At 47.3% G+C, this 15,427-nt stretch overlaps 1 protein-coding gene across 4 annotated transcripts in view; it reads left to right on the top strand.

Moving 5' to 3' along the window:
- The first annotated feature begins 5,141 nt into the window (after positions 1-5,141).
- LOC138503214 (pancreatic secretory granule membrane major glycoprotein GP2-like) overlaps positions 5,142-15,427 on the top strand; it is a 233,365-nt gene continuing 223,079 nt past the window's right edge. For 2 of the 4 annotated variants that reach the window (XM_069622802.1, XM_069622801.1), the window contains exon 1: positions 5,283-5,495. In XM_069622802.1, the coding sequence (XP_069478903.1) occupies positions 5,447-5,495 (49 nt within the window). In that variant the 5' untranslated portion in view covers positions 5,283-5,446. Of the gene's footprint in view, positions 5,496-15,427 lie in introns of all 4 variants that reach the window. The other 2 variants (XM_069622799.1, XM_069622800.1) reach the window with 2 other exon arrangements.

Genomic DNA, 15,427 nt, shown 5'->3' with positions numbered 1-15,427 from the left:
ACATTAAACATAGAAATTAGTACCTTAATGCTTTGGGAGGTAATACAGCATGACAAAAACATGGGTACTCTAATAGACTCCAAGTCATGTACATGATTTCCATAACTTATATGGTACATATCTATCATACTAACACATTCTGTCAGTATGTGTTTTGCAGTTTCTCTTATCATTTCATTTTTACAAATGCAGCAAAATCTTTCCAACAGGGACTGATGTCTATTTGCACTTCTATTTGTCAAGATAGGTAAATTATCAATTCTCAATAATTAGATGAATCTTCTTAACTTATTTGAAGGGCAAAGGTTCAGATAGCTCTGCATGTGTTTAAATGAATATAGTATATAATGTATGCATTGATATTTTCGAAATTTACCAAGATGTTTGTAATTTTCAAGTCAATCCCCGAGAGCAAACTTTTTTGACAAGGCGATTTTTACAGGATAACTGAAGCCCCTGCAACCGGTGGTCCAGCATATCTCCCTCTGGAAATTTTCCATTTTGTCTTTGAGATAATAATATGGTGGTTTCCTTAGAGATTTCCTGATAAATAGATCTCAGAAGGAGATTCTCGGGATTGTTGCTCATCCTTACCTTTCTGCTCTCTTTTTCAGAACTATAGATTTTAGGAAGATAGACCCACCTCAAGTCTAATGATCGCCATCGGTGTGGATGGTGGAAGTCCTAATATACCCCGCCAGAATGTACCCTCTACCACTTGCAGCCAATTCAGATCAATAGATAGGAGTGCCTCAAGATCATAGACTATCATGGGAACTAAGACCTGTGTATAAAGTTGGTGGAATCCACAAAGAGTGCATCCACAGTTCTTAGTCGCAAATTGACTTATCAAATATGTTATTTGGGCAGCCCTAATTTTGCTTGATTGAATACATGAATAATATTCCCCCTTGACGTCAACCTTTACGCCTAAATACCTGTATTGTTGTGTGTATTTGATTTTGGTTTCGCAGACTATAAGTCGGGGACAAGCGATCTTTCTGCCAGAGAATACCATTAACTGGGTTTTTTCCAGATTAATAATCAGGCCATTACTCTCTGCATAATCCCATAAGATTTTAGCTGATTTTTGGAGCCCACTAAATGTGTGATCCATGATTATAAGATCATCCGCGTAGGCCAATACTGGACAATGGGCGGTTCCGATAGCAGGGGTCAATTGTGTTTGGCAGATATAATAACAGGGAGATCATAAGTCCTCTGTTCTGTGAGATTGGTGCAGTCATGGTGCAGTCATGTTCCCCTGACAATCCAGCCTAAATGCAACAATATTGTCCTGATGAAGTAGTTTTAAATAATATAGAAGTTCATTAGGGCAGCCCAGATGTTCTAATTTAGCCTATAACTTTTCTCTCCGAACTAAATTGAAGGCGGCTCGAAAGTTAACAAAGAGGGCACACAAAGGAGGATTACCAATTTTTATGGTCTTCGCAAGAAGCATGTCCAAGATAGTAATATTTTGTATCATTGAGTATCCTTTCCTAAAGCCATTCTGGAATTAATCCAGGCTCTGTACTTATTTTTCAGAGACCTGCAGATGGAATGATACAAATCAAGTGATTGACAAAAAATAATTTCGCCCTGCGAATTGCAGCTCTCAGTGCCCTTTTCGCATTCCCTGATAGTTTTATCAAAGGGTTCAATTGGCTTGTCATCTTTATCTATCATGCTGATTGCTGATGTGGCATGGATAGAAGAAAAAGAAGCAAACCAGTCTTCAATGTCATTCACTGATGTTTGCAAATGAGCGCCAGTCATAGAATGAGTAGCGTGGTTTCTTGGAATGGAACATGCGTTTGTAGCAGAGAGGAAAGAGTTAACGGACATTTCAGGTTGAGGAGGCGTTGACTCGCAGAGCAGTGCCGCTCTGAATTGTGGGTAGGATCTGCTGCTGACCGATTGTTTGGGCATCCATATACACTGGGAAGGGGTCGGGCAGAGGAGATGGCCGCTGGAGAGTTGTTTGACCATGGATGTACAGCCACTGTTGCTCCATGCAGCTGTGGGTTCATGCGCAAGCTTTGGGGCACTTGCGAGGAGGCACAGGTTGGCAGGCGACAGCGAGACGGGCTGAGAGCGAACGTGGAAGGTGCCACCAATGGGCTGCACACTTGTGCTGGTAACCAGGTGAGCCGCGGGTTGGTAGCCTGCCAAAGAAGAGGTTCTTATTGGGCAACCTTGACTGTAAGCCGATATTGACATTGGCTGAAGGCAGCACGGGACAACTGTGCCTGTCTTCCAACAGTAATCAGACTATTTTGCTGTGGGTTCGGCGCTGCGATGGCGGATCGTGCACTGAAGGGGACGAAGACTCCTTAGCTGTTAGTGGAGTTTGTGGCGGCATGTAGCCGTTTACATGATGCGGACGGTGTGCGAATTGTGGGTAAATGTTTTGTGAGTGGAGATGGACAATATCAGCCGTGCGGACAGAAGTTAGCTTTTTGCATCACCCTGTGAGTCTGGCTTCTCGATTATAGGGGTAGGATTTTGGTGGCCATGGCCTGGCCATTCTCTATGATATGATAGGTTATTTATAACATGCTTAATACCCAGAGGTTTCTAAGCGGGGACCCGGGGATCGAACCTGTGGTGCTCCGTGTCGTCTTGCTTCCAAGGCGAGCATGTTGCCCCTGAGCTATCCTCCTGAGACAGACAGCTGGAGCTGTCCTCTAGCATAGACACGTAGTGCACTGGTGTGAAATCAGAATAAGCAGGCAATCAGTAGTATAGCATTTGTTGGGCCTTACCTCCTGTGCATTGCTGGATAATGGATGGGCTGGAACAAGTTTTAGCAGAGGGTTCAAGTCTTCCTTGGCCTGAAAGGGCCTGACAGGAAGCAGCTTTGTGAGTGGGCTTTTGGAGGGGGTGGCTTCGCCTGCCGGCTTGCCTCCATTGGTCCACTTGTAGGATGCAAGGGTCAATCACACAGGATGATGAAGGCAGGTAGCTTAGGAGGCAAAGGCATGAGTGCCAGGGTGGCAGCCATCTTTACACCACTTTCCCTCCCCCTTCCTTACTGTTTGAATCTCGCCTTTCGATAGTATTTCACATTTCATCATGGATACTTGTTTTGCAGATGGTGCTTGCAGGCTGTGGGTAGCTGGGTGCAGTAGAAGTCATGGCAGTTGCAGCTATGTTCAATGTTGCTGCATTTCCATCAGGCGGACTTGCTCCACACAGGGCCCCTGGTACTGCTGTAGTGGGTGCTGGATTCATATATAATTAATTAATAAACTCAATAAACAAGCAGGGAAAGGAAGTAATTTGGCTGCTGGGGAAGGAAGGACAGAGGTGGCCTGTTTAGGAAACAGTACATGGGGCAGACACGTTAAGAATAAGAACAGGTTTTGGTATCTGGTCAGGTGGGAGAATTGGACACCAGGAAAAGTGGGAAAGGGTTGGGTTGTGAGATTATGAGCAGCACGGGAAACGCTACAGGGGGTGAAATATTTGCCAGAAAGGGGATATAGTGAGCAAGGAGGAGGAGAAGGGTTCTGAAGTACAAGGAATCATTGGGGGTGAAGGTAATATGAGGTTTACAGTGGCAGGTTTTAGGTATGATAGAGGAGGAGTAGAGGAGTGCAGTAAAGTGGATTGAGTTCAATTACATGTGGTGCTTAATTTGTCTTTTCTTTCACAGATGCGGCAGGAGGTGGTGTTCTGAAGATGATTATAAGGGACCGGTCAATGTTTGCAGGGGGTCTGTTAATGTAGGGGTATTAGAGCAGTTGGATATAGTGTTTTCTCCCAAGAGAATGTTTTGATGGTGGGGATTAAGAGCTGGAGGGCTATTAGGATTATGTAGAGAAGTACGGTGTCCATGGCAGTTGGAGGGAGTTTTAGTTATAATTTACGGAAGGGGTTAGCTGGATATGATGGGTTTGTGAAGAGTTGCAAGAGCAGAAAAAAGCAATGTTGGCATGGCGAGCAACGTGAAGGGGTAGTGTTGGAGGAAAGGAAGTAGGTTGAATTACAAAAGAAGAGGAAATAAAGAACGGTTCTCTCAGTTTGGGATTTTATGTCTACTAGGAGCAAGGTTGTTGGTGGTGAATGTTTAAAAAAAAAACAGAAAGGGAAGGAAGGAGAAGGAACAATTAAACAAGAGTTAAATAGGTAGGTTATGGGGGGGTGGGGCAGGAAGAACACCTCTGGGGAGGGTTATTCTAGGGCCAGGGACACGGTTGGTTAAATAATGGTTGGTTGAAGCTGAAGGATTATTATCACGGTAAGGAGGGTGGGTAGTGATGTTTGCACGAACAGGCTACCCCGGGGGTACAAAGAGGGGGAAGAGGTATTGAAGAAGAGGCGTGGCCTCGGGAAGAAGATGGCAGAAAGCGGGAATGAAGGTTGAGAGGAATTGCGGGGAAGAGGAGGCAGCAAGGGACAGGAAGTGATGAATTTTAATTGTTTATTTATTTATTTTTGGCGATTGTTAATTGATCTGTTAGTCTGTAAGGCCAGAGAGCAAGGTTAGTGTGTTTTTGTAAGCCACATCCTGACACATCAAAGCAACCTTTTTCACTAACAACGAGTCTGGGTATTTAGTGCAGTCAGCCCAAAGCTTGTCCAACAGTGGGATACGTTGTGAAAAGCTGGGACTGCCCTCACAAAACTGGGACTTCCGGTCACCCTGACACTACTGCGTGTAACACACATCTGCAGGTTTCGTTTTTCAGCGTGAGCACACCAGTTACCTGACTGCACACATGGCATGGAAGGAGTCTTACTACAGACACAGCGATGTGGTGCACGTCCACCGCATTGGAGACTATGGAGGGCACTGCATCGAGAACACTGCGCGTGGCTCACACCCTGGATGTGGTGATTTGCCTTTTACAGTGGTAGTGCTGAGAGTCTTTGCAGGGATCGGAGAGCAGACCCCTAGGCCCCCCACTCCCCCGATGCTTCTGTTCAGGGCTGCAGTCACAGGGTGGGTGTGGGAAATGCCAGCCCGGGCGTGCGCGAGCGGGAAGGGATGGGCCCACGGTGACGGAGATGGCGAAGTCTTAGGATGCTTTAATTACACTGTTAAAAAACTGTCAACAGTAAAATATGCGAGCATTGCATAAAAATGTCACACACTCCTCCTCCCGCCCTGCATTGTAAAACGAGAGATATGTAGTCAAGTAGGCATCACCCACCTCTCCCGTCACTGGCACTCCTCGCGACCCCCCTGGGGCCCCAGTCACCCCTTCCCCTCTGTCAGCAGGCCCCTCCCTGTCTCTCCCCACCCCCTGCTGGTCTACACTCTGTTAGTCTCCAGTTCTACACCCAGCGCAGGCTGCCTGACCCCCACCCTCTCTCAGCACGCCTCCTGCACGGCTCCCTCTCTTAGCCCATAAAAGCTCATCAGGTGATTGGCGCTGTCACTTCATCTCTATTCACCGCGCGCGTCTGTCTGGACCTCTAAGAAAGACCTCCCGAGATGACCCCCCTACGAACACTCCTGTTGGCCGCCCTCCTGGGAGAAGCAGGTACAGCATCTTATTACCCTGGACTCAGTTGAATGTGCCTCTTTTAGGAGTGGGTCGTTAATCCTGCAAGACTTCCATTAGTGTCTGTGAGCCTCATAATTACGTCTATACATGGACGCTGTGGGATTTGTTGATTTTTTTAAATGTATAGTTTTTAATGAATACGTCCAAGCCTCCAGGCATGTCAACACAGATCTGTGCCAAATGACAATTACAAAGTGTATTTTTTCAGAGCTGTGCAAAAGTGCAGCAAAAACGGAGAACACCCCCAGTCTTCTGGCATGAAATCCGAATTATTTCGGAACAGCGGGCCTAGTCTCGGTTAGATGGGCTTGAGGTAGGAATGGGGCATAACATGTGTCGCGGCGTCACTGCACTCGTGGCCCACAGTTGCACATTGCAACTCGTTCCTTGTGTGTGACAGACTGAGCAATACCGGGTGAGGAGGGGTTGGGCATGTTTGGTAAAATGTGTTGCAAATTGCGCCTTTTAGTAGCACTGCTCAACACTGCTAGCTGTATATTGATAAACTCAGTAAATTTGCCCACATTGGCCAAAACAGGAGCCAATTATGACCCAATAAAATCTGCCCCACACTAGCATGTAAGGCCCGCACTTCAGGCATTGGCCTATTGCCTTATAGCCCGATGTCCCTATAATTTAATCCATATTTCCAACTACCAACCCCTTATATACCCATAGTCACCTCCACCCCCTCATTGAAAAACATTCTGGCTATGAATGGACGTCGTACGCATAGAAGAGATTACTGATAATTGCAGGTTCAGATTTCTCACTGTGATTGGCTGAAAGGTAGTGCGGGGCACCAATAACTAACGAAGAGCGGCTGCTTCTAGCTATGCTTGGTCTGCTAATTGGCATCAACCTGAATGCGTGTGGCCCCAATCTGGATCAGGGTTCAATTATGTGAGGGCATTTGCTGGATCATGCCTTTCCATGGATACGTGTGGACTATGGGAAGGCCCTCTTGCAGACCGTTGCCGTGCCTGACGTGTAGGCCCCAGAAGGCAGCAGCACAGAAGCTGAGAGGAACCTTTCAATAGGATGACCCAACAATTCACCCTTCTCATGTCAATCAAATGAGTGCCAATTTCGGTTGGGTAATAATGACGGCATATTTAAAGCACTTTGGCAGAACATACTATATGATTGACAGATTATTTATTATCTGCACATTATAGACCTAGAAAGTACAACCCTAGATATCTCAAAAGATGTTATGTCACATGTTTTTATAAAGCGCTCGTTCGCTGAGGGTATCATCGCGCCCGAGGGATAAACCAGATTAGGGCAGCCTAAAAGAGGTGAGTTTTCATTGGTCTTCCATAGCTCAAAGGGAAAGAGAAATCCATATTTTGGCCGCTTCAATGGAAAACAAGCAGCCACCCATCCGTGTAAATCGGTATCGGGGAACCACCAGAAAGCAGGCATCAGATGAGCAGAGGGAGCGGCTAGGCACATACGGTTGAAACATCTCCTGTACATACTCCGGGCCCAGCCCCTAGTAGACCCAGTGGACTACGCAACGAGATTTGAAAGTAATCCGTTTTTGAACCAGCAACCAATGGAGTGCCCAGAGTACAGGAGACATACGTGAGCCATAGGGAGTTCCTGTAGCATCACAGGCTGCAAGATTTTGCAATAGCTGTTGACTGTGCAGAATGTAGAGAGGTTGAGCCAGATAGAGGGAATTGCAATAGTCTAAGCGACTCAATATAAGGGAGGAGACTACTAGGGTGCAAAGATGAGACGGAAGGTAAGGCAGAACCTGCTGCAGGACCCTTAGTTGGTGAAAGCTCATTTTGAGATATAACTAACCTGGGCTGGGGCAGACACAGAATTAGAGAACATTAATCCAAGATTCTTCATCTGAGCAACAGGTGAGGGGCAAGGGCCAAGTTCCACAGGTAAACAAGCAGGCGGCCAGAACGAAGAAGGAGAAGGGGAACCTGAATGGGTAACAGAGGGGGGATCCACCATCAACACCTCCATCTTGTTTCCATTCAACTTGAGCCAATTGCTGCTCATCCAGCTACCCACTGCCACCACGCAGCCTCAAAGCTAAAACGCTGTGTCCGGCTGCGCCAGATCAAACCAGACCATGATTTGTGTGTCATCAGCATAAGAGTAGCAGGGTGAAGCCGTGGGAGAGGATGAGCAGTAAGAGAGGCTGGATGTAAATGTTAAAAAGAGCAGGAGACAAGGCAGAGTCCTGCATGACACCACAAGAAAGTGAACTAGTTTGTGACAGTAAAGAGCAAGAGTCTGTGTTCTATCCATCAGGAAGGAGGAGGACCAGGAGAGGACCTGCACAGAAAGACCAACCAGGAAGAGGTGGTGCAGCAGCACGCTGATCCACTGTATCAAAGCTGCTGATAGGTCTAAAAGAATCAGTGCACCTAAGCCCAGAACCACTCCTGGTCAACCAGTCACATCAGGTCATCCAAAACGGAGACAGGGACACACCATGCCTCGACCAGGCTGAAATACTGACTGGAAGGGATGTAGAGATTTAGAGTTTTCAAGAAAGGAGGAGAGTACAGGAGCGACCAGAGATTCCAAGAGTTTTATCGAGGAAGGAGGGAAGGAGAGCAAGGGGGCAGAAGTTAGCAGGCACACTAGGGTCAAGAGAAGGTTTTTTCAGAAGGGGGACGATACGAGACAGCTTTAGCTCTGCAGATATAAGGCCAGATGAACATGATAAATTAATTGTCTGGGACGCCCAGAACGCAATTTAAGGCATAATATCCTGGAGAATCCTCAAGGGACTAGCATCCGAGGGAGAGGCTGATTTATGACGCTTAGTTGCACTTATAATGTCATCAGGTGAGAAAGATGGAATGACAGACCAGGATTTCATCTGCACCTCTGGCGGGACTAATAAATAGAAGGTATCGGTACGCTGCCCCGTTGAAACACTCAGGTTGTGGTTATAACTGACCTTTTAAATAAAAAAGTCAGACGGAGAATCACATAATGCCTGAGTGGGAATTATGCCAGCAGGTGTGTCCATTCTAGACGAGAGGGACCGCACCACAGAGAAAATCTCCTTAGGCTGGTTAGGCGCACATTCCACCTTATGTCTACAAAAAAGCGATTGCCTGGTGGTAACTATTCAAGCTACTCTTGAATGAAGCACAGTCTTCCAGAGAGTAGGAGGACCGCCACTTGTGTTCCTTTTGATGTTTTTCCAAACAAAGAGATCTCAACTGGTCGTTAAACCAGGGTTCGGAGGGAATGGCATGATGCCCTGCGCAATTTGGGTGAAGCCAAGAGATCGGCAACTGAGATGAAAGTCTGTGCGAGAAAGGTGAAGTCCACCAAATGGGTAGCATTACATTCAACTTGATTGTTAGCTATAATGTCCTCTTTGGGTACCCTATGCCAAGTGCGCTTCAAGACCACTCGGGGTCCAGCAGACTCTTGAGAGATCTGCGCTTGAACCAGAAAACGGGACCACAGAGCCATGGTGTGTGTGGCCTCTGCCAAGATTTGTGTACTACAGCTATCCCGGTGCTAATTGACTTCTGGTGCAACATTTAAAAAGTGTCCCCAATCCAAGGAGCAGTGCCATTGTGCGGGTGGGAGATCCTCCCACACTGTTCCCATCCTTTGAATGTCAAAGGGTTTGCCAGCGTGGGCCTACCCTCTTGGTGACACGTTTCTAGAGCCGCTGCCAGAAATGTGGCCCTTGGGCTTTGGTTCTGGGTGGCAGCTAAAGCTGCAGAGGCATACATTGAGGAGCCTCCATCAGAAATAACAGCCTATTTTGAAAGACTGTCATGGGCCAATGAGGGTGGGAAACATAATGTTTATCATCAGGTGCTGCAACAAAAAGCAGAGTTTCCCCTTTCTATGCCTCACATATTTTTGCTGTTGGGGCCCCACTTGAACCAGATCGCTCTTTGGATCCCATCGTGCTGGAAGATCTGATTCTCAGCCACTCCTCCAAGAATAACTGAGGAGGCAGCAAGGAGGGGGCTGCAGCAGAGTATCATTTTTCCAATCTGCAGCTGGGAGCAGCAGCAGAATCTGGTGACCTTCACCAGCCCGGTTCCTCGCGTGCAGAGGGAGCGTGGCGATGAACAAGGGCATCTCCAGCAAGATGGGCCTGCCCTGGATTTGATGGTCACTTTGGAAAGACAGCGGAGGAAGCAAGTTGCTCCTTACTTCTTCTTCTTCTTCTTGAGGTTCATCAGAGTGACTTCCATCCTAGCAATTGATGATTTATCCTCTAGTGACAACCACACCAATTTTCCCAATTTCCCTGTATCAGCAGTGTAGCTCGAAATAGCCTGTTGGTTCCTATGTTGCTTACTGCCTGCATCCTTTCCCAATGTATCACCTCTTGTAACACCCCCATTCTTCAAGTTCCTCACCTCTTCCATCAATGCTATTCTTTGACTTCCAAAAAGTGAAAGCCACACACGCCATAGAGCCACCCAGTAGCTATCCCTGTTAATCCCCCCTCATTCAGAGCCACTGAACAATGCATTGTGGGTATGCAATTATCCTCCGAATGCATTCTGTTCAGACCCACAATGCATTGCTAAGTGGCTTTGAGCTGGAGAGGAACTTCTCTGGATAGCTACTGGCTGGTGCAGCCACATGTAACTGGTTGGCTGAAAAAGGCTTATTCTAAGACTCTCATTGAGTATTTATAAGTGAACCAAGAGAAGACAAAGGCTCTGAATGTATTGATTGGGAAGATGAACAGTGAAATGACAAAAATTAACTCTGGGTTATGGAGCACCAGCCCAGAAAAAGCCTTCGCATGGCCTTGTGGCCCACAAGCCACTTTTGTTTGTTAGTTTGTTTGTATTTTAACCATTCTTATCTTTAGGTTTATCCTAATATATATGCATTGTACATTTGCCATTCAGTGTAATGGAAACCTTAGAATCATGCACCATGTTTTCACAGGGACACGGTGCATTTATCCCAGTGTGATACACCTATGTATGCAGGACATTAAGGCAATGGTGGGGGTAGGGAGTCCAAATAAACAAGTTATATTCCTTCTCTGGGGGGTGATTTCAGGATGGTCTGAGTTAAATAAATCTTCACTGTCACTGTCATCTTCTGCTGTGGAAACGTGTCCCCTGGATGGGTAGCACGAGGGTCCCTGGCGATTTGTATGCGTACAGGCGCCACTCACTCTCCACTGATATTCTGGTATTTATTTTATTTTATTTTAATTTTTTTATTTATTTATTCATACCGCGCCGGTAGCCCGTGGGCATCAGGGCGCCCAATTACACGGAGGGAATGACCATTAAAGACAGAGCAAGCAAGATTCAAAGGGGTATGAGGTCGTGAAGGTGATAGGTCTGAGGTGAAAGGATTCGGGGCCCATGAGCTTGGACTCGTCACACCAAATGGCACGGAAGATGTCATGAAATAATTGAATGTGATGTTTCACAGCAGGTGTGATGGATGCAGGCCCAATCACATGAAAGTTGTAAGAATTGTTGTTTCTATTATGGTAATGTTTGATTATTTATTGTAATTTATTTTGCTGAAAAAATCATGTTTTGATCAATGTCCTTGACGAATGTGACCTGTGGCCTGACACGCTTGTTGCCAGTTTCCTTTGCGGGTGGCGGGGGGCACGGGTAAGACATAGAGGGGTGATATCCTTCTTGGTGGCCTATTAGAGCTGAATGTCCCCCCTTCTGGGCTGATATGTGGATCGAGTCTTTGAGCTGGCTTCCCTCTCTGATTCTTGCATGGGGGGATGCTGTCTCTAACAAACTGGACACCCATGACAGGTGTTTAAAAAAAAATGAAATGTAAAGTTTAAGACTGAATATGCTTATGTGCTTTAGACTATATATTTAGACTATATCTGCTTTTTCAGGCAACCCCAAGTCCCTTGCAAATATTTCAAAAAAAGGTAGCAGGCGCTCCTCTCCAGAAAGAACATGGCATGATAACCTGTTCTGAGATGAGAGTTTGCAGCACACACTTTTTGCTCACTGTACCTTTCACAGATGGGAAATATCCATTTGCATATCAGTCTTTGTCCCGCTCACTGTGCTCAGAGAGGCGCAGCTTCACCTCACTGACGATGAAGAGGAATTGCCATAGCATTCCGGTGCTGGACTGCCCATGTGGGTGGGACAAAGACTGATATACAAATGGACATTTCCCATCTGTGAAAGGTACAGTGAGCAAAAAGTGTGTGCTGCAAACTCTCATCTCAGAACAGGTTATCATGCCATGTGCTTTCTGGAGAGGAGCGCCTGCTACCTTTGTTTGACATATTTGTAAGGAACTTGGGGTTGGTCACCCTAAGTTACCTGGGGGCAACCAGACTTGGACTCCCTGCTCACTGGGCTCAGAGAGGTGCAGCTTCACCTCACTGATGATGCCCAACAAGGCTGAAACACGTGTATGGGGTTGCTGTGGTACTCTTGTTCAGAGAGGAATTGCCATAGCATTTCGGTGCTGGACTGCCCATGTGGGTGGGACAAAGACTGATATGCAAATGGATATTTCCCATCTGTGAAAGGTACAGTGCGCAAAAAGCGTGTGCTGCAAACTCTCATCTCAGAACAGGTTATCATGCCATGTTCTTTCTGGAGAGGAGCGCCTGCTACCTTTTTAGGTGGTATATAGAATGTTGCCTCAGAAGATTTGAAAATTAAGGAAAGTTGAGTTCTTCGAGAATTAATGCGTGAGCCTTAGTATTGTAATTATTCAACATATCCCCTTTTCTGTGTTATGATTTTCAACACCCACATAAGGTGTATCCATTTCTTGATAGGGCCCTCTAGATGGGTTTATGTACACACACACACACACACGTACACGCACACGCACACACACACACACACACACGCGTACATTTCACTCACGCAAATAGGCATGGTACAAGCAGCAGTAGTGCAAGTTTCACACACGCACATGGCAGTGTACGACACAAGGAAAAGGAGTGGTACTTTCACAGACCCACACAAACATGCCTGTCACAGGCAGCAGAGGTGCAATCATTGAGCACATACAGTAGGCCATCTGCTTGGCAAGCTCCACTCACACATGGAAAAGGTACATTATAAGCGTCAGCAGTATACCTTTCCCTTATATGATATGTAACACACAGAACATGCTGGCCCAGGCAGCAGTAGTGCAAGCTTTCCAAATGCACCATGAAGATGCAGATCAGGAAGCAGCAGTGCACGTTCTCAAAGGCAAAGCACAAATATAGAACAGAAAGAAGCAGTGCAAGCTTCTCAGAGGCAGACACAGAACAAGTACAGAACAGGCAGCAGCAGCGCAAGCTTGCAAAAGGCACAGCATAGATGCAGAACAGGCAGCAACAGTGTGTGCTTCTTAGAGTCACAGGGAAGTTACAGGACAGCAGCAGTGCAAGCTTTCCAAACACACAGTAGTAACAGAGCAGGCAGTGCAAGCTTTCCAAATGCACTGTGAAGATGCAGACCAGCCAGCAGCAGTGCAACCTTCTCAGAGGCAATACGGTACAAGTACAGAACAAGCAGCAGCGCAAGCTTGCAAAAGGCACAGCAGAGATGCAGAACAGGCAGCAACAGTGTGTGCTTCTTAGAATCACAGGGAAGTTATAGGACAGCAGCAGTGCAAGCTTTCCAAACACACAGTAGTAACAGAGCAGGCAGTGCAAGCTTTCCAAATGCACTGTGAAGATGCAGACCAGCCAGCAGCAGTGCAACCTTCTCAGAGGCAACACGGTACAAGTACAGAACAAGCAGCAGCAGTGCAAGCTTGCAAAAGGCACAGCAGAGATGCAGAACAGGCAGCAGCAGTGCAAGCTTCACAAAGGCACAGCGCAGATCGAGAACAGAAAGAAGCAGTGCAAGCTTCTCAGAGGCTAACACGGAACAAGTACAGAACAAACAGCAGCAGTACAAGCTTCCAAAAGGCACGGCACAGATGTAGAACAGGCAGCAACAGTGTGCGCTTCTTAGAGGCAAAGGGAAGTTACAGGACAGCAGCAGTGCAAGCTTTCCAAACACACAGTGGTAACAGAGCAGGCTTCCAAAAGACACAGAACAGATACAGGACAGGCAGCAGCAGTGCAAGCTTTACAAACACAAAGTGGTAACAGACCAGGCAGTGCAAGCGTCTCAAAGGCACAGCGCAGATCCAGAATAGAAAGAAGCAGTGCAAGCTTCTCAGCGGCAGACACGGAACAAGTACACAACCAACACGCAGCAGTGCAAGCTTCCAAAAGGCACAGCACAGATGCAGATCAGGCAGCAGCAGTGTACGCTTCTCAAAGGCACAGAGAAGTTACAGGGCAGGCATCAGCAGTGCAAGCTTTCCAAACAAACAGAAGCAACAGAGCAGGCAGTGCAAGTTTTCCAAATGCACCGTGAAGATGCAGACCAGCCAGCAGCAGTGCAAGCTTCTCAAAGACACAGTGCAGATCTAGAACAGAAAGAAGCAGTGCAAGCTTCTCAGAGGCAACACGGTACAAGTACACAACACACAGCAGCAGTGCAAGCTTGCAAAAGGCACAGCACAAATGCAGAACAGGCAGCAGCAGTGCAATCTTCCAAAAGGAAGGGCACAGTTGCAGAACAGGCAGCAACAGTCTGTGCTTCTTAGAGATACAGAGAAGTTACAGGACAGCAGCAGTGCAAGCTTTCAAACCACACGCAGAGTGGTAACAGAGCAGGCAGCAGCAGCTAAAGCTTTCCAAACACACAGTGGTAACATAGCAGGCAGCAGCAGCACAAGCTTCCAAAAGGCACAGCACAGATGCAGAACAGGCATCAGCAGTGCAAGCTTTCCAAAGACACAGTGGTAACGGAGCAGGTAGCAGCAGTGCAAGCTTTGAAAAGGCACAGCACACATGCAGAACAGGCATCAGCAGTGCAAGCTTTCCAAAGACACAGTGGTAACGGAGCAGGTAGCAGCAGCACAAGCTTCTGAAAGGCACAGCACAGATGCAGAACAGGCAGCTGCAGTGTACGCTTCTCAAAGGCACAGAGAGGTTACAGGACAGGCAGCAGCAGTGCAAGCTTTCCAAACACACAGAGTGGTAACAGAGCAGGCAGCAGCAGCAAGCTTTCCAAACACACAGAGTGGTAACAGAGCAGGCAGCAGCAGCGGCAAGCTTTCCAAACACACAGAGTGGTAACAGAAACGGCAGAAACATTTCAAGCTCCCCATACTCACAGAGCAGATACTGGACAGAACAGCAGCGGCAGTGCATGTTTCTATCACACCAAATCAGATGGACATCAATAGCAGTGCAAGCCTCCTTCCCATAAAACAATACGTGAGGAAAGGCAAGCATTTTGCACACACAACAGGTGCAACCTAGGTCAGAAGAGTGGGCAAGCCTCACACACAAAATTGTTAGAGTTCAACAACAGCTGGGAACGATCCCCTTATGGGAACATGACAAGTACAGCATGGGCATCAGAAGTGCAACCTTCCCCTGTAGGAACGGAACAGATACAGTATGGGAAGCATTAGTGTCAGCTTCCTTCATAGTAACAGAACAGGGGAAGCATGGGACGCATAAGTACAAGCTTCCCTCATAGGAAGAGAACAGGTACAGCATGGACAGCATCAGTGCAACCTTCCCTCATAGGAGCAGAACAGGGGAAGCATGGGCAGCATTAGTGCAAGCTTCCCCGGGGGAGTGGGGTGGGGGAGTAACAGAACAAGTATAGCAGGCACAGCAGCCGTGCAACCTTCCTGCATAGGAGCAGAACAGGTGAAGCTTAGCTTCACCGGGGGTGGGGGAGTAACAGAACAGGGACAGCATGGCCAGCAGCAGTGCAACCTTCCCTCATAGGAACAGAACAGGGGAAGCATGGGACACATGAGTGCAGGCTTCCCCGGGAGAGTGGGGGTGGGGGAGTAACAGAACAAGGCTAGCATGGCCGGCAGCAGTGCAACATTCCCTCATAGGAGCA

The sequence above is a fragment of the Ambystoma mexicanum genome, chromosome 11 (genome assembly GCF_040938575.1).
Source record: "Ambystoma mexicanum isolate Mex_15411 chromosome 11, UKY_AmexF1_1, whole genome shotgun sequence".
In the NCBI taxonomy this organism is placed as follows: Eukaryota; Metazoa; Chordata; class Amphibia; order Caudata; family Ambystomatidae; genus Ambystoma; species Ambystoma mexicanum.
This window is presented reverse-complemented; position numbering and strand designations above follow the sequence as displayed.